We start from the raw sequence: 23,771 nt of genomic DNA, 5'->3' as shown, positions 1-23,771 counted from the left end.
ATTTTTGGACAGCCTCTTTACCATGTTTTTCCCCTACTTTTTCTGTGCATCACAAAAAGCTTGTGTGCCCATCTCAACCGAAGTAGAAATTATTTTTGAATGCCACACTTTTCACCTTCTACATCTAATTGATTACTGTTGAGAATGGCAAACCCTTGCATTAAATATGAAATGTTGCATCAGTGGAACACGGTAATATATTGGAAACAAAATAGAATTGCTTTAGGAAAGCATTACCTGAAATGCATAACTGATAAGTGATACTCCAAATTCTGTCTATCTTGGAAGAAATGTATGCGAAGGAATGCAGTATCTCTGGATTTTGCAGGAAAGCACCATGAAATGAAGAAGGGCACCTAGTTGGGCTTGAGAACTTCTCATGAACAACCAGAAACAACAGCATTAAAACTGAAGTTCCTATAACACGATTATAGGTTCCAAAGATTCAAAACACTGTACGTGCATTATCTTTTCAGCAATCCTTTCAGATAGGCCTGTACTATTAGCCCTGAACTACAGAGGGAGGCTAAGGCTGAGAGAAAGCTGGTTACATATGAATTCCAACAAACAAATTATTTCTTGGATAGATGGGCCCCACTGTGGCCTGATTAATTGAGTAACTGTTCTCTTCGGTCAGGATCTACAGAAACTGATTTGTAAGTGTGCGACACAAGTTGACTTTACACAGACTAAGGGACCGGCACCTGTGGTATCAACTTTTAACATCTGAATGTATGTGTGAGCGTGTATGTATTTTCTTTAATTAGACAAAATGAGCTTCTATTTATACTTGTTAAGGCTGAGTTTTCTTTAATACTGACAAGGCAGTGCATGGTGGGAAAGGAAAAAACTGATGAGTTGGTGGCAAATAGTCTGTAAACCGCTGTGTGAATACATCCGGATCCAGATCCGGAGGGAAAAAACACACTGGTTCCAATTTTTAGATACAATTATATTTAGCGACAGGCCAAGAGAGGGGTCTTGGGGTGATAGTGGATAGTTCGATGAAAATGTCAACCCAGTGTGCGGCTGCTGTGTGTCACCACACCTAAAAAAGGATCCTGCAGAGCTTGAGAAGGTACAGAAAAGAGCAACCAAAATGATCAGGATTCAAGAGCTATTGCCTAGGAGGAATGGTTAAAATGGTTCGGGCTGATTAGCTTAGAAAAAAGGTGGGAAAGGGGAGACATGATAGAGGTCTGTAAAATTATGCATTGTGTAAAGACAGTGGACAGGGAGAAGCTTTTCTTTCTCATAATATTAGAATACGAGGTCATCTGCTGAAGCTGGAAGGTACGAGATTCAAAACAGACAAAAGGGAGTATTTCTTCACACAACACATAGTTAAATTGTAGAACTCCCTGCTCCAGGATGTGGTGATGGCTGCCAACTTGGAAGGCTTCAAGTGGGGAGTGGACATCTTCATGGAAGATAGTGCTGTCAATTGCTACAAGTCAAAATGGATACTGGTCATGATGCCTGTCTATTCTCTCCAGCGTCAGTGGAGCATGCCTGTTATATTAGGTGCTGTGGAACACAGGCAGAATAATACTGCTGCAGTCGCCTTGTTTGTGGGCTTCCTGGAGGCACTTGGTTGGCCAGTGGGTGAACAGACTGCTGGACTTGGTGGGCTTTGGTCTGATTCAGCATGGCTTTTCTTATTATCTTAAAATTAGATAATGTGATGGGTTTATAGCTCATTCTTTTTTCCACTATACCAGCTTTCCTGTAACATTTCAACACGAACTCATTTTGATGTATTTAACCATGGACATTACCTCAGAACTGGTCCTGATGCATTCACAAAGAGCAGAGGAGGTGAACACATTTTCCAAAGGAGAGATATATCATCGGCTTGTGTTCTTCACAAAGCTGACAATACTCGGGTTCTAAGATTTTTCAGACTGAAACTACAGTACTTTTGCTTTTTTGTCTTTCTAATATTCCTTTCTCAATGAAATCATTGAAATCACATATCTTTTATCTGCATTCATCTACGCCACCACATTTAAGATTCCTCAAGTAAGCAATTATGATTTCAGTGAATGGAAAAAGGCTGAAATGTAGCCTAATGAAAAAACGCTTCTTTTAAATAGCAGTGTGTGTGTGGGGTGGGGTGGGGAACCAGTCTTTTTATACTTGCAAAGGAAATGTAGAAATTGCAGAGGTGGGAAGAATATTAGTTCATGATCCATTAAGCATTTTTAAAATGGTCCTGTTGATGGCTGAAATATTGCTGATAACAGCATTTAGCATTCTTGCTTCTTTTCTGTGTTTTACCGAGGAGTTATAAAATGTTTGAACTAAATGTGGAATAACTGTAGTCTGAAGCTGTTGTGCCTGTGTACTATTCTTGTCTTTTGTTTCTCTTTCTCCCCACCCCTCATTTGAACAGGCTGTTCCACCACCCAACTTTGAGATGCCAGTTTCTATCCCAGTGTCCAACCATAACAGCTTGATATACAGCAACCCAGTAAGCTCCCTGGGAAATCCCAACCTTTTGCCTCTGGCCCACCCTTCCTTACAGCGCAATAGCATGTCTCCTGGTGTGACACACCGGCCACCAAGTGCAGGTAACACAGGTAGGCATTTGGCAGTCCCATTTCTTCATGTTAGTAGCAGAATTGCTTCTGTTTCTCTTATGCTATAATCAGAAAAGAACAGCTCTTTTAAACATTTTTACTCTAAAATACAGTGTTTTGTGTGTTTTTTTTTAAGGATGAGTTGGATTCTAAATCAGAATTAGATAAGAAGTACCTGAAGATAAAGGCTAGAAATATGAGGAAATGTTATAGCTAAAGACAACATTTTTAATAATGAAGAGAAGAGTAGCCCAAGTCATGGGAATGTGCTCATGCAAGTTGCAGTAAAAATGCTTCCAAGAACTCGTAGATAATCTAGATTATGAATATGAGTCGATCTGCCAGTGATAGTTGGTATGGTGAAGTGATTAGAGCTGGGGTGTCCAACTCTGGCTCTCCAGATGTCCATGTACTATGATTCCCATCAGCCCCTACCAGCACAATGCTGGCAGGAGCTGATGTGAATCATAGTCCGTGAACATCTAGAGAGAGAGAGTTGGACACTCCTAGATTAGAGCATTGGGCTAAGACTGGGGAGACCTGAGTTCAAATATCTCTTCAGCCATTAATCTCATTGATTGATTTTGGCGAAGTAATTCTATCTCACCTTAACCTACTTAACAAAGTTATTGTGGGGATAGCATGGAGGTGGGGCAATCAGTTTACCTCACTGAGCACCTTGGAATAAGGACAAAATTTAGATGTAACATATAGATAGCATGCAAGGCATTTTGCATGCTGATGTGCAGATGTTTGCTTACCATTGACCACTGCCTCAGCTTTTGTTGGAATAGAAATTGGTCGCAGCCCATTTATTAATAAGCAACGTAAGAAGCTGGGCGAGCATACGGGGCACATCCTGGCCACCGGGCAGCAAGCGTGCTGAACCCAGCCTTTCGGGCAGCAAGCACACTGAACCCGGCACCGTCTCCACTGGGGATTAGGACAGAAAATTACTAGGTGTCACTTGGGCATGTACCCATTTAGTGACACTCCTTCCTGCTTGGGGTAGCAAGCAGAGTCTCCGCGGCTTGCGCTATCAAGCCCTTCACCACCCCCAGACCTCTTGTTGAGGCCCCCAGCCATGGGAAAGTCTGGCATGCAAGCTCGGCCTTCCCAATAAGGATGTGCTGCTATGCCCATAACCATCCAAACTGCAACAAATGCAAAATAACAATCAACATTACCAAATAAATAAACCAGCCCAGAACACAAGGAGGGAGAGTGGGTCTGCTTGCTCACTGACCTCTGAAAGAAGCCAGGCTGGCTGGGCACCACCTTTTATTGGTGCGCCAAGGCTCCCCTGTCACGTGATGGGTCCCCTGTCACATGACCTGTACTTAGCATCAGCTCCTCCGATGCTGAGTTTCACGCTCAATCATCCTCGGCCGTAACAGCATTTTTCTTTTATTCAGGAATCCTCCATAAAATCTGTGTACAATTCAGAAGTACAGTTTAAAAACTGTACCTTTTGGAATTAGGTTGTCTGGATCTACATCTAACAGCTACATGTATCCTTTATGGTAATGTGTTGGATCATTAGAATTTCATTGACGGTGATGTATTGTTTCATCTCAAGGAGTTGTCTAAGCAAGACTCAGCCTTCCACACAGGTGCTGAAGAGGAATCACCTCTAAGTAGGATAAGCAGAGATTAGGATCCTTCATTTTGTCTGAATGCAACTGAGTCAGCCTTATGTATGTTGAATTTGGAAGAGTTAAAACACAGTCTCCAGACTAAGGAAGGTGTTAAAAATAAAGGAATGCCACTAGCTCAGGATTTGTGAAGACCAGTGGCAGAACTATAAGGGGGTGGGGGGGTGCGCTGTGCACCGAGCGTGCACCAGTGAGGGTGGAAAACTGCCCCCCATGCCTCCTCACAGCACTCCCCCCCCCACTTACCTTAGTTCCTCTCTATTCCCCCTTAGTTCCTCTCTCCTACAGCCTGGTAGGAACTACTTAAAGTTCCTGCTTTAAATATTCCTGCAATGCCTGAGTGTTAATTTTATGAAAATATTATAAGATGCACAAATAGTATAAAAACTATTAAATGGGATATCAACCAGCCTCATTCGTCTTAAGTAGAAATGTCATCATTAAAAAGCTTTATTTGCAGTCACCCTGACCTGGATAACGCAGGCTAGCCCAATCTGGTCAGATCTCAGAAGCTAGGCCCAGTTAGGCTTGGTGAGTATTTGGATGAGAGACCACCAAGAAAGTTCAGGGTCACAATACAAAGTCAGGAAATGGCAAGCCATCTCTTGCCTTGAAAATATCTTCAGGAGTCTCCATAAGTTGGCTGTGATTTGAGGGCACCTTCTGCCACTGTGTACAATCATAACACAGTGAGGTGTACAGTTTTTTATCTGAACATGTGGTTGTTTTTTGACTACTAGGTCAGGAAGCATTATATCTGGTACCCGAAAGCTAATAATGCTTCTGCACTTTGTAAATATTTTATGTAGCCAGAAGTGAGCGTGGCTTAAACAGCCAACTTTCTAATCTCTCCAGTGGTAGAAACTCTAGTAGTTCCTACATTGCTTTGTGGAATAGACTGTAATTTCTCTTGACTTCTGTGGTTTCTCTCAACTGCTCTCCCAGTTTAACTATTTTGTCTTCTCCTAGGTGGCCTGATGGGTGGGGATCTCACAACCGGTGCAGGCACCAGTGCAGGTAAACAGAAGAATGTTTTACGTCCCCTATTAAAACTGTTACGGGCTCAACAGCAGTACAAGACTGGTCTTAAAATAACTCTGTATAATATCATTAGGAACATAATTAGGTTAACTGTGGGTGCTTTGAAAACCCTCCTTGCAACGGTGTTCCCAAGTTTCCAGTTTGTTGAACAATCCTTGTGTTTGAAAATTTCCAGCAAAACAAAACTCAGTCTTCTGATATACAATCATGCAAAATCTTAATGTTAGGAAGAAACTAGACTGACTCCTGTTGTGAGCAAAGCCAAATCAAAGAGCTTCTTCAAACTCCCTTGCAGCAATTGTCACAAGCCAATGTGTTATTGGGATCATTGAGGTAGTCTTTACAGGAAGGGTTTCAAGAATTGCTTCACAGCCCCGTGCTTGTCCTGGGGCCAGTTAAATTTGAACAGGAATCCTGCATTTGATTGGTGGTTCTGCTGATTAAAACATGTGTGCAGCTGGTACAGAGACTTGTAGTTTTGAGTTAATTATCAAACTTTTAATAATGAAAGTTTATACTTGTGTATTCATGAGGTTACATATCTCATCTGGGCTCTAAAATGGGCAATCACATGGTGTCTAGCAGTATTAAGCCTTCACTCATAGCACTGAAACGTAGCTGCTACATCTGGTGGCCAAGCAGAACAGATTTTTAAAAGTTTTTTTTCTTTTTCGTTCTCTTATTCTCACACACATGACTCTTTGGTGTTTCGTGTCTTTCAGTACTACAAAAGCTTCATAAAGCAATTAGAACTTTTCTTGATTTTGAAATTGTATAAGCAAATTCTCTTTCACTTGGATAATATCTGTTTGAAGCTTGTGCTCTCTTGACAGCCACTAAAAATAAAAAGTAAATGCTGAATTAACCAGATTGGATTGGAACTTGACTGCACTACAATGAGCACCCTCTACTGGTTTGTTGAAGCATAACTTCCCCCCAATCCTAAAAAAGCACCGGCCAGCAATCTGCAACAAAGATGACTTTTTGAAAACAGTTACATGAACTGTGATGAACACTTTCCTGAATGTCAGGCTGGCATAATCATTGTCTTTCTGCCGACTTGTATATTTTATTTGTTTGTTTTATTAGATTTCTGTACCTCCCCTCCCCTCTCAGATGCAGACTTGGAAAGATAGTTGACTTTAGATGTTGTCAAACAGCCACAAAATGGAGAGACAAGATCTTTTCAAATGTAAAATATATTGACTGGAAATTTGGTAAAAGGAAATGGACAAAATGACTCCTTGCTGCAGAAGAGGAGCATTTATATGAACAGATAAATGTCTGATTGTGTCAAGAATCCTTGTTTCTTTTTGTGGCAAATTAGAATGTAAACCTTACTGCAGATGTGCATTCTTTATGTCTTAAATTTGGAGCACTAGGAAGAGTCATTTGCTGTAGGGCAGAAAGGAAGATGAGAGGTCATTGTGAGGTTGAAGCGTCTGCCACAGTGGCATCATTCAACAATGATTCTATTTTGGAGAGTTCTCTTCCTCTGTCTTAAATATCAAAAGTTCTTTGTTTACCATTTCTTCATGAGGAACAGGGGCCCATGTGTACTCCTTAGTTGTCATGTTAGACATTGATGGGACGATCCTGTGGTTCAGTTTGCTAGGGTACAAATTTCTTGTCAGATTAGAAGTTTATGAATTTGCTTTTCACCCACTGCATCTAAAAATAGCAACCATGCAATGAAATTATTCCCGTGATAAAGAAGTATGGTTGCTGGTGAGTTTTATTTCAGTGATTATAAAATGAAGGTACTTCTGATGCATGCACAAGGGGCAAGCAGTTTCTGCATCATTTTAACAAATTATACCATGATGGGAAAATGGGAAACGGAAAAAGCTACTTAGGTTTGAGATGTCCATGTTTTCAAAACTATGCTCTTTTGTTGGTTGGATTGTTTGGAAAAATAATCCTGAAAGCAGCCACAATTTTACCTTGGGAGTCTACCCAAGACATAAATACTACTTGGGAGTACTGACTACTTTTTAATATCCTACGCAATTAAATGCCAGCCACGGTATTTTTAGCTAAAACCAAGGTTATCTCAGGTTTGGTAGAGTAAATTTGCTTAAAGCCTCTTTCCAGTTGGACCACTGGTACCATGTGATGGGAGCAACTGCCAACAAGAGAGTGAACTTCCTATTTAGTAGAGTTGCTAAGCTATAAATATAGCCATGGGTTTGGCAGCTCTCTTTTAAACCAGAGACGTGTGATTGAAAAGATGGAACAAGAACTCTTTGACCTTAAGTCAGTTAGTTTTAAAACAATCTTATAGTTACAGCCTTCATTTTAACAGGCAACTAAGAGAGAAAACGCTGATATTTTACCCATAACGTATGAGGATTTAGTTTGTATTTTAAAAGAATAGACACTTTAGCATGAACCAGTCTTTTTTAGGAAAAAATGGGCATTAGGACAAAAAGCACATATCAAGGTTTACTATATGTTTTGAATTCTAACATCAGAACTACAGTTTTGTTAGCAATGTAACATTAGTATAGAAACCCAGAGAAAAAATGGAGAAATAACAATATGTGAAAAGTTCATGCTGTTAGAGAATTTTCCTTTCTAAAAGTTACAGTATTTTACTTTAAGCCTATTGCTTTCAGTAAGTAACTGCCTGAGCCCATTTGGGGAAGGGTGGCCTATAAATCAAATTAAAAATAAATAAATAAGTTTACACTAGAGTAACTGCATACGATTACACTGTTGATCTCTTAAAAGGTAATCCAATTCCGTTAACAGCCCAGTCCGTGAACTGAGATGACATAGATTTGCACTAAGTGTAAAACAGAATTATATCTTTGCATGTTGTGGTACAAGATGAAGCAACATTTATTTATATATATATATATATATATAATCATTGTTATATGCTAAATTCAATTGTAAGGAATTTTATTATCATTTTACACTGGTATATTTTTCATTTCATTTTAACCTTTAATGGCATATAACACTGGTATAGATTTTAAAACATTATTGAACTTTGTTTCATAATAAGATTGTAAGAGATGCCTTATTATGATTTGGGGCCTGTCTTGCTTTTTTCTTTGCAAAGTCATGTAGAGATCACCACTATCATCACCTGAACATCAGCAACAGAGTTTGCCTTGATAGCACTACATTTTTATTCAGAAGACAAAAACCTACGGTGATTATTTGTGCCTAATCCACTAGCTACCAAATATCCACAAGCTACCAAGGGTTTTTAGTTGCTAGAAAGCAGTGACGAAGGGAGGGGGAACTGCGCCCGGGGCATGAATTGCCCACGCGTGCCCCCCCTGCCCCGAAACGCCTTTCCCCTTAAATGCCTCCGGCCCCACCTCCCCATATGACTGCAATGGTGCTGCGTGGTAAATATAAAGTCCATTCTGGGGGGAGGGATCTGCTCTCTGAAGTGGTGGAATGACCATTTGTCCTCCCTGGGGCTCTCACCCCAGTGGAAGGGTGAAACTGCAGCCATGCGGCCACTGCCCCCACCCCTCAGCACAGAAATGCTGTGCAGGATGCTGCTGCAGCATCCCTGCACTAATGCTGATGGTGCAGCGGGGGCAGTCAGGGGGTATGGCTGGGGAAGGGTCCAAATTTAGTCAACTCCCTTCCGCCCATTCGTTGCCATACACTGGCAGTGGACACTTCAGACTTAAGTCCCCAAAATGGTGACTTAAGTCTGAACAGCCCCATAGAGGCTGCTGGGTGGTGGGGAGGCCTTTTCTCTTCACAGGCCTTCCTATGCTGCCAGGAAGCCTCAGTGGGAGCAGCGGCCAGGCACAAACGCAACGCCATATTTGGATGCCTAGTTAGTGGATGGGGATGTTCATGTCATGCTGCAGTAATCCTTCGTCTAGAAGACAGCAAGTCTCTCTACCTCCCAGCTAGGATCAGTGATAAATTCTACCTATCATCTCATAAGTACTATCATTAATTTTTAAACCCTCCTGTTTCTTAAAATCATTTTTAAAATTTGTGTTATTTTAAAAATCCCTCATATATTTCGTCTTACATGCCTCATATATTTCGTCTTACATGCAGAACATCCCAGGTTAAATTCCTGGCATCTCCGGCTAAAAGGTTTAGGTATTAAATTATGTGAAAGACTGCCACCCATGTATAGCTTCTGCCAAAGTAAAGAATACTGTCCTTGATAAATCATTGGTCAGCTTAGTAGAAGGCATTTTCCTATGTAGATGTGAACTAACAGTTTAGCAACAGATGTAGCAACAATAACTTTCCCAGTGTGAGGCTCATGGTCAGACTTGGCTAGCTTGAGCAGTGAGCCTCACAACGAGATTATATCTTGTTAGCATTACTCTGCTCGTTTTGCTGATTTTGGTCACATTTTGGCCGTGTGTCAGTTTATTATACATTCTGCCTGTTTTTCAAACTAAATAGAAATATAGGTAATAGCTATTTATAATTTATGGGTCTTTAGGCCGGAAGAATTCTGGGCACATTTTCAAAATAACATAACTGAAGGAATGATTTTCAAAAAGGAAAAGGGAAGGCACTGTGCCCATATAAGTCTATACTAAACAAGCAGAATATGAAGTACTCAGCAGTGAGACTTTGAGCAAATCCTAAAATAACAGAAGGCACCCCAAGCTAATAAATATCAATGGTATGTACACTTAGTTCCTTTTTGTGCCTTGGCAAACTTCAGTCTGAGCAAACATTGATGCTTTTGGAGACCAAACCAGTACACAACCTAATGCCACTGCTACAAGTTAGCATTTTTTAGTTCCAGTACTATACAGAATATTTTTTAAAAAAAATTGCTAATGATTTGGAAGTGCCCAAATCAGTGGAATGTAATTCAGAGCAAAGTGATTAAATGTAAACATGGACTTCAAAGATAAGACTTCATTAATTTTATCAGGAACATTCCTCCAAGAAAGCTCAGCAATACATTGCCAAGCCTGGTGACCCCAGGGGATCTACAAACATTGGTTTGGCTTACTAGCCGGCCTTTATGCATCACTGGCACTGGCTGCCTCGTCCTCTCCCAGTCCTCCTGGCACAAGTAGAAGATTTGGCAGCAAGGTACTAGGTTATGGAGGTGTTAAGAAACAGCAAGAGAAGCTCCTGTGACTTTTCAAAACTTTTTTCAAATTACGCCACGGTAAAAGTACCAGACTGAGAATCTATGCGCTGCAGTTTGCCCTGCTCACCAGAGAGCCAGACCTCTTTTCCCTGGTGAGGTGGTGAGCTTTTGGGGACCTCTGCATGAACCAGAGTTGTGTGTACATCACTGCATTTCAATTTTTAAAAAATGTAGAGGAGAAATTCTTGAGCATAAAATATAATTTCTCATTGAATGAGGCTGAGCATATTTCCAAAGTAACTAAAAGTATATTCAGCTAACCCTGTGAGGTAAGTTAACTTCAGGCAAAATTGTGTACTGAATTTCACCCATGTTACTTCATAGGTGAGCATAGGTTTGATATCCAGGTTGCCCATGTTTATACCTATACTAGTCACTGAACCAGACAGGTTTTGAGTAGCCAGGTGGCCTTGGGTGGCTTCAGTCTCAGCCCCATCTACCTCACCAGTAGTTGTTGTGTGGAGAGGAAGGGAAGAGTGTGTAAGCCTCTTTGAAACTCCTTACAGTTGAGAAAAGTGGGGTATAAATCCAAACTCTTCCTCTTCTCCTCTTAAAAGTATTGGTCTGTATCCTATCAGGGTAATTCCATTATTGGACAAAATGAAACAGTTTCTTTTCCACTGCAGACCCTCAGTTTTTCCCTGTGCAAAAGGGATCAAAATGGGAATAAATGGACTAGAGGGGTAAGCAGCAAAAAACACTTATAGATCTAATTTCTTAGTGAACCTATTGGGAGACTATAATTTCCAAATATTTTAATCTCATTTTTCCTAGTTTGCTGGGGCAGGGGGGGAGTTAAATACTGAAGATAAATTTTTAGCCCTCAAGATGTTAAAAAAAAACCCCTATAGTTTACTTAATACAAAACAGGCAAGCAATGTTCATGTAACGCAGCCCAAGGGGCAGATTTAATCTTCAGGGGACATCAACAGCTTCTGTCTCAGGAGAATGTGGCCCCTGCCAAATTTTGCAGAGTTGTTTGCCTTAATGGCATTCTCTTTCAAATAGCATTCTTTGTCTTATCTTCTCTCTAATTTAAAGTGTCTCAATATTTATCTTTGTACAATGATGGATTGAAAGAGTAAAATCATCGAGCCAATAATGAGGATCCATCCTATTAAGTGAGTCATAGCAGCTACAAGGCTTTCCAAGATGGATTTTAAGGATGATTGACTTCTTTCTTAAATAACAAGCAATTAAGTTTATTCTTATAGGAAACTCACTCTCAACTAACAACTCTGAGTTGCTGCAGTTGGTTCTCATGCTGATGCTGAGATGATTGTGCTGTGTTTTCTCTCTGCATGCAGCAATCTGTCCCTTTATTCAGAGAGAGAATATAAGGAAGCATTACAAATCATCAAACATCTGGATTTCATGCTTACCCTTGAGTATTGAAAGACATCGTTGATGCCTTCTGGATCTTGGAATGCAGCTGTGTGTTTGCTTCAAAATGAAAAGTTAGCTATGTGGTTAACCCTTTCAGCAAGAAAGCTAGGTTTTGCTGCTGAAGCTCCTGGCAGTATTGAAATAAAGCACCTTTTACAATAACTGTAAATGGGGAAGCAGAAAGAAGAGAAACAGACTGAGTTGGCTGCTTATGCCTAATTCTGTAGCTACCAAATGACTTTTTACTAAGACCAGGGGCTTTTGGCTGCTGCAAAGGAAACCCTAACTGGGTGGAAAGGCAGCATAAAATGTTCTAAATTATAAATTAAATAAAGTACCCGAACTAGCTAGAATCCAAATATTTTGCCAGCAGATTAGCCCTTTAACAATTGTTCAATCTTTTGTTGACAGAGAAAAACAGAAAGAGAGAAGTCAGTCAAAAATTAGCTTTGTTTTGGTGCCTACTTTTAAAGCTTTGACTAGAAAGGAAACCATCATAGTGTATGATAGGCATCAAATGACTCCATGTTGTTCCTTGAATCTCAACCCTGCAAATCAACTGAGAGAAAAGTTTTAATCACCAAGACAAATGTTACTGGACTAATTTGCTGAATAAGTTTATTATAGTGTGGAGTCTAACCTATTCTGTTTCTGTTTTACAGAGTCATCACAAGCAGAGCTACACCCTTCTAAGCTTATTGACATCAGTAGAAAGGTGTAACTCTGCTAAGGTTTGTACTGCTAGGCTTATAGTGACTTGATTAAAAATCTGTGCAATCTGAGGATACAGTTTTGTTTGTTTTGGTGTGAGGACTTGAAAGTATAGTTTTTTATTCTGTCAAACAATGACCATTTTTGCACAAATCTCCTAAAATGTTTTCATTTCCCCCTTTTGTTTGCACTCACTCCCTCAAAACAATTCCTGTCCACCATTACATGAATTCTCCCTTTGTTTTGAGTTCTGTGTCGAATCGATGCATCAATGCTGCATTCTAAACTCTTCATATGCTCGATGCTTCAAAGATTCCCCCCCCCCCCAATAAAAGAGCAAACAGAGAACTTATGCAACTAAACAGGCAAGGGCGTACTGTGTGAGCTCAGAAAATGGTGCCTAGGAGGAAGTTCAGGGAAGAGAAGCATGGGAAATGTAGTCAGTAGATTGCATAGCAACTGAAGACATTTTCAAAATGTTTTCAGCCAGACAATCAATTTTAAAAGGGATTCATTTAAAATGTTTTCAGACTGGAAATAAAATGTTTGGGGATAAAAACAATACAGAACTCCATGTAGGAAATGTTTTATTTTCTGCCTCAAAACAGTTTAAAAGAATTGTGTGGAAAAGCCATAATAAATTAAGTACAAATGAAAAGGAATTCTAAAACTTTATTCTGAAATTAGCTGTAGTGATTCCTTCAAAGAAATGATCTACTCTCAGTGACTCAATGGGCAAAGGGTTTGATGTGGAATTTAACAAAAATTGTAAAGGCTGCATAATCTAGGGATGTGCATCTGAAAAAAAGTATTTTTCAGATTTTTGGAAGTGGGATTCAGGTCCCCGGATCACGGTTCAGGACTGGGTTCAAGTTTTAAGTTCCATCAGTCCCTATGGGGGACATATTCTGAAGGGGAATGTCAGTTTTTCAACCAAATGATGCCAAAACCGCAGAAGGTCTAGTGCTGCTTGCCCACTAAAGAACTCCCCAGCTTCAAGTAATTTGAACCAAAGAGTCAAATTCTACAGGCCCTTCAACAAGGTGGGGGGCAGTTATCCTACTGGGCCCTGTACCTGGCTCTCCTGGGCCAGTGGCCATGTTCCCCAGGCCAGGGAAGACTTGTGTTGGCTGGAAGCCTTCTTTCAGGGCTAGGCAAGACTTTCACAGATTAAGAACTGCCTTCCTTGGGCTGGTTGAGATACCTGCATATTCATTCTGAACCTGTTATGATGTGGGACAGACCTTGAGAACTTAAAATTTTGGCCCTGGATATTTTCTGACCAATTCCAGAAATATATGGAACCCACATAATATACCTGAATATACCTTAAAAATATCAATAAGGTGTTTTTAGACTGGATGTGTCCAGACATGCATCCCAGCATAATCCGGACTGCGGACAGGCTGCTTTCAAGGACAGGCTGACTCTCTTAACCTGTTGCAAGTGTTACAAGAAGAAGAAGAAAAAGAGTTTGGATTTATACCCAACCTTTCTCTCCTGTAAGGAAACTCAAGGCAGCCTGCAAACTCATTTCCCTTTCTCTCCCCACAATAGACACCTTGTGAGGTAGGTAAGGCTGAGAGAGTTCTGAATGAACTATGTAGCAGAGGGGAAACAAATCCAGTTTACCAGATAAGAGTCCACTACTCATGTGGATGAGTGGGGAATCAAACCCAGTTCTCCAGATTAGAGTCCATCGAGATTAGAGTCCACCTGATCTTAGATTAGAGTCCATCCAGATTAGAGTCCACCATACCATCCTGGTTCTCGATAACTGGATAGTAAATGTCAGGAATGTTTACTTCAGTTTTTTATACAGTTAAAATATTTTTGCTGTTCTACTGTCTAGTTGTCATCTCATTTTGGGCATACATTTACTACCTTCATGAGAAGCTTTGTGGAATTTAGAACCAAGTTCATCCATGTCAAGATTCCCTCAGTGTCTTATTCCATGATACAACAAACTACAGGTTCCCAGTCCCAGTAAAATTGCTTGGGAAAGGGGAGACAGAGCGTTCACATTCAATAGTCATGATGTATTTGAAGTTAACCTTTGACACAACTTTACCCTTAAAAAAGACAAATAATATTTTATCTTAAAAGGTAATTGATGTATAGCTACTGATAGAAGAAAATGAATAGCCCTCTATACCCCCCCCCCCCCAAGGCTTTCAAGCAATCAGGGGGTGTAAGTGCAAGTCAATGACCTACAGATTTGCTATGTACTTCCCTTGAGTTCCAAAAGGGTGATATTTTCCAGTAAGGTGTTTTCCCCTGTCAAGTAAGCATTTTTGCTCACTTGTTTGATTTAACACTCAAGGGCAGAGAACATTTTAAAAAGTGAATGTAGCTTGCTAGCTGCATACAAATTGCATCTGTTGATGGGAGGGTACCCACAGTGCAGATCAGATATGGATTAATCACCTGCATAATTGCTTTGCTGGATCCAAGCCCGTAAGAGCATTTGACCAGAGAAAGAAAAGAAAAAATTACATTTAGAAAATAGTGTCAAAATCTAATGATAGAGTAATTGCTCCCCAGCCCACTGTCATTATATTGATTGACTTATGGTCTGTGTATCCTTTTGAACTTGTATAGTTAAACATCTCTATGTAATGCACTCAAGGTTTCTTTTCAGCTGCAGAGGCAGAAGGTCCTGAGCAAAGAGGGTTGGGCGAAGAAAGGGTTGGAAAAGGAAACGTTTCAGCAAAGGGAGGCTAGGAAAGCAGGTTGATACAGCATATGGTGTGGAGGTTTGGCAGAAGGACGCTAGGGGGAGGACACTGATAGAACACTGGGAGTCAGCATGAGCAGAAAGAGAGGTCTGCATGGCTACAGGCCCTCTTGGGGTTCCAAACCTCCTGTTTCTGTTCTGTGTGAGAGTATTTTTGCATCCCACAACCAAACATTTTATGAGAAAAGTAGTTCTCATTCTATTAGTAGACAGGCTTTCAAGGACTTAAGGCTTGCAAACACCTTCTTGTGGGAAAGGTTTTCATGTGATTCTTGCTTTGTGGTTTAGGAATAACACATCAATGTTTACCTGAATATGGCTTTTTATTTGTGTGTCCTCTAATTTTACTTATGGTAGCTTGAATTTGTTACAATCTTTTCTGTTTTAGCTCATTTGTGAGAGGAATTTTGTTTTCTGGGCAGTAGGAATGAAACAGCAAGTGTTAAAATATATAGTTTTACGGGGTCCATAAGGTCAGGCTGTTAATGTGGAAGATGTGCTAATGTGTGCTAATGATCTTTGCAGGTGGTGGTGCTGGTGGTGCTGGTACTGGTGGTGGTGGTGGTGGTGGTGGTGGTAGTAGTAGTAGTAGTAGTAGTAGTAGTAGTAGTAAAGAATTGTACAAGATGGTCTTGCAACCCTTAGCCTGGGTGGTTTTTTAAAAGGTTTACCAGAATCAAGCTTACCAGAATCAAGTAGGACTGATAATAGATCTAAATACCACAACTCGAAACAGTGAACAAGGAGTCCATGTCAGTGTGAATAATTCCTGTTTCATTGTGCACAAATTGAAGTGCATATTGGTGCTTCCTGCCTGAGCATCTTTTACCCAACAACAGCTTTTAAAATATGCCTATACAGGGTTTATTTAGTACATCTAATTAACTTTCATAGATCCATCACCTGTCCATACAATAGATACCGGAACTGTGGATGGTGCATAAGCTGCGCTGAAAGAATACCACCAACATGTACACCCAAAAAAACAAATCACATCATCTCCTCTTTTTAGAAGTACCTGACTGGAACTGTCAGAATCTTCCAATCAGACTTAACACTTAATCGAAAAGTCTAAACATGCACTAAAATCACAATCCTTTACTGTAGAACTATATTGTAACCAATTCAATGGATTGGGAGAAAAATCAGATATGAACATCAGCATGTAATACATCTAAGTGGCTTGTTTGATTAATTAAAATTCAGTTGCTGAGTTGACTGGGTGAGGAAGCAACTCCAGGGTAAATAAGATAATGTGATAGGTAAAACTCTTTTACTGAAGTGGAAACAAATAAATCAATACAATTAGTGGCAGAGATATAGGAAACATCATGTTTTCCTGCATCACAGCAATATATTAGTAATTTTCCCTAAATCAGATACCATTAAGAAACTATCAAACAACATAAACTGCATAACCTATGCACAAGTATTGCAAAATGGATGACAGTATTGACCACAACAGCCAATCTGAAAAAACAAAAACCAAGCAAGAGTCCTGATTCTGCATTTAATGTTGGATGGAAACCATAGTTCATTTTAAGGCACTTCAGTACTGTTTCACTGCAAAAATAAGGCACACATAATGACTTCCAACATGTTTCATTATGTGTGAAAGCTAACTGTACATACAAATACAGAAATTGCCCTGTTTGCTGAACAGGGTGATAGATGGTATGGACATAATAAGAGTCTCTGGCATGGAGCTTGAAAGGACTGGATGCACTTAATACGTATGCCCAACTGATGGGTCATCACCATTTGTTTTATTTAAATAGGACTTGTTCAACATTCCCATTTGGGTGCATGGAGACAGTGATGTGTCTGGGGGTTTGTTTGTTTACATTTTCAGTTTCAGAGGATCTTTAAGGCAAAAGATGGATCCTCACATGGAGTGTAATAGATAGATTGGAATTAATGAAAAATAAGTTCTTACAACACATGAAAGCCTCCCAACCACTAACAGAAAGGTCCACTGAATTGGAATTACCTGTAGTTAATACTGAGACTACGGATCCCCCTATTGATCTCATGATAACTAATAGGCAGCTGACAGCTGAGATATATCATCCTAGCCCCTCTGACAATGGCCCAATAGCTTTACCTAATTGAAAGGTGATGAAGGACCTTAACTGCACTCCTACCATAGATAACACTTTGGGGGCCAACAATGACTGCATCCAATATGTGTCATCTGACACTGAAACTCTGAACACATCAGTGTGACACAACGTGAACCCCCATGCAAAGCTCCTATCTTGGAACAAAATTATTAACACCTGTTTCTGCAGCTACCTAAAAAAATTTCACAGTAATACTTTTGCAAGAAACCTGGGCCAATTCAGATGTTATCTTGGACAATTTTTGTACATATTGACTCCCAGCTGTTAAATCCAAAAACTCGGGCCGCTCCTCTGGTGGCTTAGTCACCCTGTTGTCTACCAAAGTAGTATCGGAAGCCCTTCAGAGCTGCCCACCGATAGCTCTGGTGACTTTGCTGTGCATAGGGACACTAAAGCTGATAGTAGTTAACATTTATATGCCCTCAGGGCTGGACTACTCGTCCCTATCTATGGTCTGGAGTGATCTATCTACCTATATAGAGGAGCTAGAGTATAAATACCCAGTCACAGAAATTATTTTGGTGGGAGATTTTAATGCTAGGGTGGGGTCCAATTTAACTGCATTTCTAAGAAATGGCCTGGAAGATGAGGTCATTCAAGTTTTACTATCCCCATCCCAACACGAATCTAAAGATTCAGTTTTAAACTATGCTGGCACCTTGCTAATTAAGTTTGCAGTCCAATTTAATAAGTTTTGGCTAAACTGATTGTATCATTTTAAAAATGCTAGAAATTAAACATTTGTATCTGTGTGTGGCAGAAGTTTAATCAATTATGTTTTGATCTCCCCTTACCTGTGGAATTTTTTAGAAACTTTCATTATTGATGATTATTTTTGTGAGTGACAGTCTTCCCCTTGTGTTCAGTCTGAAGTCTAATGACCTTTTACCTAAAATAAGACCTTTTACCTAAAATAAGATGGTCCCTATGTTTGGAGCGAGCCACTACTGCTTTGTTGGAGTCAGCACCAGTAGTTGAACTTAAAAATCTATTAATCAATGCAAAGGCACCAGAGGAAAGAATTCCCCTCTTCGAAAGTCTACTAACTTTAATGGTAAACACCCTTAGTAATGATGCTGATGTTACGTGTGTTTGTAGGTTATGGGTTTTTATTGAATTATTTATCTTGGTTTCAACAAAATTAGGGTTATAGCTGCGGAGATAATACCCCTTTTAGCCTTGCTACAACCTTTTGAGTTGCTCTTCTGTTATCTAGAACAGTATTTCCCAACCTGGGGAACACGTACCCCCAGGGGTACACACCAGAGTGTTTGTGGTATATTAAAAAATTATATAATGGGTTTGCTAATATGGGGTACAGTTTTAGAGAAATGGGTTGCCAAGGGGTACATGGGTGAAAAAAAAGGTTTGGAACCACTGATCTAGAAGACTCTATGATATAAAATTTAATCTACCTTCCTTCCTGTAAAATAGGTTGTATTGAGAGAGAATAGTTGGTCAAACCACAAAATTGTTTTTTAGGCTTGAAGCGATTTTCTGCCCTTGTCCAAATTGAACCCTTTAGGAGAGCTAGAGCTCACCTTTGCATCTGTGAGGAGTTTTTCCAACATTAAAAAGACTTCTTTTCATATAATTAATCTGGCTTCACCTTTTCTCCTAAGCAAGAGCTTCAGTGAATAAGGCAATGTTCAGGTTTTTCTCTTCACAGGCTGTTGTACAAGTTCCAGTGCATTCCATTTCTCTTTCTGCAGCATCCTTGGTTCAAAGGGCTCCTAGGGCACTCTGGAGTGTTTGGAGGATTTTCTCCAGGGCTATACCCAGCAAGAAATAATTTTTTTGTAAGCACAATTTGCTCGATAAAATCAATAAAGCAAAAACCAAGTTCTTGTAAAGGTCTGGGGAAGAAACACTTTGCTGTTCAAGCTCCTTGATGGAGAAGTGCTATAAATTGACACCTTCTGGCAAATGCCCTTTTCAGGCTAGTACCTCTGCTGTTTTTTATTGTCATTAGGCAATGCAAGTGATATCCATAACATTGAATATGTTTCATTCAGCAAAAACACAGCCCTTAATCAAATAAAAATGTAAAGCAAACTAGCCCTAGATCCCATCTGTTCTTCATTTTCTCCTAATTTATAATCAGGAAATCCATTCGTACATGGCATATAATTTTTGTGCTTTCTAGTGGCTTGTGGAATGCAACATTCTACACATAGTCACATTTAAATTGATAACTGTCCAGGCGAAGTGTAATTTTAAAATACAGGCTAAAGAACGGTTTAATCTCTATATTAGAAGGACTGTACCAATTTTGCTGCTCCTGGGTTTTCCTGGGTTGTTTTGCATCTGAATTTAACAGAGACCTTCTTCTGTGCATTTAAGTAAAGGTGCCTCAGTAGAGACCAACGCTTTCAGTGTATAGCGGAGGATGCGGTTTAAGAATCTAGATTAAATGCAGGCTCTCCTTCACTGCAGGCCCCATGCATGTATTCATCATTGATTTTCAAATGATGGGTTTGTATATCATTGGTTAAGAGTCTACAGTCTTGCATTCCGGGATCCATATTCTGCCAAAAGCATAACAATTTGGTGGCTGGAAGGAGAAACAGTCATTATATGGCTCCAAATTGCTAGCTGGCACAATGTGCCAAGAACAGCAGAAATCCACTGGTAAGGAAAAGATTGCAGTCACTCTTTTTAAAATAATTTGATGTTCTAAAAATACAAATGCAGGAAATGTCATCACGTTTCAAAATATTTTACATTAGTAGGTAAATACATACAGAGTTACGTGATTGGTGTTTTGAAGTGGCGCAGTTTCTAAATGATGGGAAGGCAGTCCCGCTGTTAAAATTTTTGTGTAATAAATATATTGCTTTGATTTGATGTAAATCACTTGTAGAAAGAATCTCTCTCTCCCCCTTCCCCCTCCCCCTCCTCCAGTTGTTTCCTTTCCCTCAAATAGCAAGTTGGAAATTGTAGACTTTGTTAGAATATCTATATCTGTCTGTCCTAATAATAAAAGGAACACATACACATTTGCATAGTACAATTCTGTCGCGGGAGGTGATTATTAGTCTGCATGCAAGAGCTTCATTTCACACATAAACTGACTGTTCATTAATACCAAATAGTTCCTTTATACAAATCCATGTCAATCTGAGTCTCATTTCATTTTTTTAAATCCCTCTCCCCAAAATTCCTTAAATATTCCTTTAATCCCACAGTCCCTAATGTGTCATGCATAGATATGTGTTTCGTGTTTCAATCTTGGTGCCTTTTTTCAATCCTTCTGCACACTCCCTTCTTTTCTTTGCCCTCTCTTGCCCACTTCTTGCTCCCTCTTTTTGTGTTCTTCTTTCTATGCATTTTTTCGTTCCTCATCTTTTCATGATTTCTGTCCTTCACTTCACACCACTTCCCCAGAAGGCTTAATGATACGATAGGAGGACAAAGAGATTGCAGCAGTGGTACTGGGATTGCTTAAGGGAAAGAGCCATTGCCTGCCACAAATACCAGGTGGAAAACATTCCTTAAATGTCAAATATAAGGACATGTAGGTTCCACTTCCTCTTTCAAATACTGAAATGTCCCCTGTGGTAGCAATTATCATTCCTCTAAATTCCCAAAGTGGCTGCAGGTCCGACAAGATTGGGAACCTGCTTTAATCCTTCCGTTTTAAAAAGTTCCCAAAATAATGCCATATAATTATTTCCAATGGATTTCACAGAGATAAACCAACTTTTCTCCTTGTAAAGCACCAAGTGCATTTATTGATAAGTACCTATATATTCTTTCATCACCATCTAATCAATAATCCAGATGAAAAAAAATTATAACTTTAGGAAAGATCCAATTCCTTGCCCTGCTGACCTTGAGTCATAAAAACATGTAACTGGTATGAAAGACCAATCCAGTAGGGAGTTTTCTGTGCAACCTGCATCAACACAGACAAGAACTGTGTAAAGACAGATTGGTGGATTGTGGTATACTTTTTCTAGTGTGTTTCAGTGTTACGGAATACAAGAATTATGTAGGTGTGGATAGGAGAGTTCTAAATACATTTATTTATACACCTATTGGACAGCATCATTCTTTAAACTGATGTTTCAATTTTTTGTTGAAAGTTTCTTCAACACATACTGCTGATTTCATATCACAGTGTAATCTTTTAGGCCTGTACAGGATAAATGTATTTATTGCAATGTATCTCATTCTGCTAGGCTTTTCTCTGCCATAGGCCTATTAAAGAAATGACATTTCCAGTGGCATACAGAAAACATAGCATACTGCCTGTAATGATAAGCACACTTAATAGGGAGTTAGCCCCATTGAACTCAGTGGAATTACGTCTGAGCATACATGTGTAAGATTGCATTGTCGGTATAGCAACCCCCAGGAGAGTACAAGTGCTAAGGAAGAGAAGTGGGAGACCAGTGCTATGGGATGCACCCACTCACCCTTGTTTTGGTAGGCTTTTCCTTTGCTGAGTGGCATTCATGGGTGAGTAGGAGGTTCCAGCTTTTGGTGCTTTGAGAGGGTACTTAATTGCAGTGCTGTGCCAGCATTATCATTGTTATTATTGCAGTTGCAGAAGAGAGGCACTGCTCCTGAAAGCACCAAATTAGCACAATACGAAGATGCTTGGATGTCAGGATGTAAAGCCTGAAAAGCCAAGACAGCGGAGATGAGAAAGAAGGGGTATTTTCAAAATCCAAATCGACGACTCCTGCTGGAATCAGCATTCAGGATCAGGCTCTGGAGGTGGAGGAGGGGAAGAGCGGGAGAAGCATTTAAGAGTCTGCCTCCTCCAGCTTTCTTCCTGGAAATTATAGCCTTGCTGCATTTTTCTTTGTTTCAAAACAAAAACCCTGAAGTGGAAAAAAGTGAGTCAGGCTAAGCAGAATCCTCTTGCATTTGTCCATGAAAGCAACCCAATTCTATAGGGCTTTCTTTTGTTCTCTCTCTCTCTCTCTCTCTCTCTCTCTCCCTCTCTCTCTCTCTCCTCCTTCATCTCTTCATGGTATTTCTGAGGTGAGCGTCTTCTAGGTAGCAAGCATCAAGTTTCTATTTAACTAAATATTCAGTACTGTTCAACAAGCATGTAAACATGTTAAATGTATATTGATTTTGTTTTTTTATTGTGTTTTAGCCTATTATGAACTTGAGAACCTTTGGGTTAAAAGGCTGTCTAAAAGTGCACAAAATAGATAAAACATAAAACTTTCCAATTTCTGGCAATTAAAATTCTTCCCAAAGTTATCAGAGTTTTTGTTTGGTTTCTAAAAGCATACAATCATATTTCTTTTAAAAAAATAAAAAAGTGTTCAATTTGCAGCCTGGAAAATGGGGCGTGAATGAGATATTATTTAATGAAATATTATTTATTATAATATCCTCCATCTTCTAGGAAGATGTGTGTGTGTGTGTGTGTGTGTATGTGTAGTTTTTCTATTTTTTCTTCAAGCCATATGAAGTAGAGAGAGAAGAGTAGGTCCAAAAAGGGGGTATTCAGGCAGCAAATGATGGCATTAAGAAATAACCAGCAGGGCTACCCCCGTAGTATCAGCACACATTCCTTTTGGTCTTGGATAAACATATGACTAAGACAAATAGAGAGAAAGTGTCTGCTCAAAAGATTTTAGAGATGCTTGCCTTCTCCTTTCCACCCATGCCTTCCCTCTCTCTGTTGTTGTGTCCATGATTGAGATTGTGATTGTAAGATCCCCTGCCTTTTTTTCTTATGTTCCTCTGTAAAACACCATATGTATTGATGGTGCTACAGAAATAAGACTTCTAATAGTAACAGTGTTGGGAATGGCATGGAAAAATGAGTGTTTGGCAGGAAACTGGAAGAAAGACAGGAAGACTGAATAGCTGAAAACCCAAAAGCAAACCTACCCTTATCTTCCCCTCTGTTTTAAACTCCCTCCCCTGACTCTCAGCTTTCTTTACCTAGGAAAATTGTGGCCAGTAGTGTGGTGCCAGCCACTGGGCCAGGCCTACTTGCATGGTAGGAAGCCCTCAAGGATTTGTGGGGGGGGGAGGCATCTCACTTTCCCCTGTAACCCCCCTTCCCACACTCTTTTCTCTTTCCCTCTTCTTGGCAATCCCATATCCCCTCCCCTTTCCCTGCCTCATTCTCTTCTTCTCAGCTATTCACCAATTTTCCTTTTATCTGCCTCCCATTTTCAGCAATTTTCATTATTTCATTATTTATTTCATTTATAGTCCACTTTCATGCACAGTGAGGGCCAAAGCAGCTGACATTGTTCTCCTCTCCTCCTTTTTTATCTACACAACAGTCTTGTGAGGTAATTAGGCTGAACGTATGTTATTGGCCTAAAATCATCTGATGAGCTGCCATAACTAGATGGATATTCGAACCTGGGTATTCCAGACCCTACTCTGAAGCTCAGGTACATCACGCTGACTTTCCTAGGGTGACTGCTGTTGCAATAG

The 23,771-nt window shown here is 39.9% G+C and overlaps 1 protein-coding gene across 14 annotated transcripts in view; it reads left to right on the top strand.

Annotated features, from left to right (window-relative positions):
• The window catches only part of MEF2C (myocyte enhancer factor 2C), a 198,685-nt gene that overhangs the window by 154,650 nt on the left and 20,264 nt on the right, over window positions 1–23,771 (top strand). For all 14 annotated transcript variants that reach the window (XM_048504778.1, XM_048504774.1, XM_048504772.1 and 11 more), the window contains 2 exons: window positions 2,396–2,582; window positions 5,207–5,254. In XM_048504778.1, coding sequence (XP_048360735.1) covers window positions 2,396–2,582; window positions 5,207–5,254 — 235 coding nt within the window. The remainder of the gene's footprint in view (window positions 1–2,395; window positions 2,583–5,206; window positions 5,255–23,771) is intronic.

The sequence above is a fragment of the Sphaerodactylus townsendi genome, linkage group LG07, assembly GCF_021028975.2.
Source record: "Sphaerodactylus townsendi isolate TG3544 linkage group LG07, MPM_Stown_v2.3, whole genome shotgun sequence".
Classification (NCBI taxonomy): Eukaryota; Metazoa; Chordata; class Lepidosauria; order Squamata; family Sphaerodactylidae; genus Sphaerodactylus; species Sphaerodactylus townsendi.
Note: the sequence above shows the minus strand (reverse complement) of the source record. Positions and strands in the feature narration are given on the sequence as shown.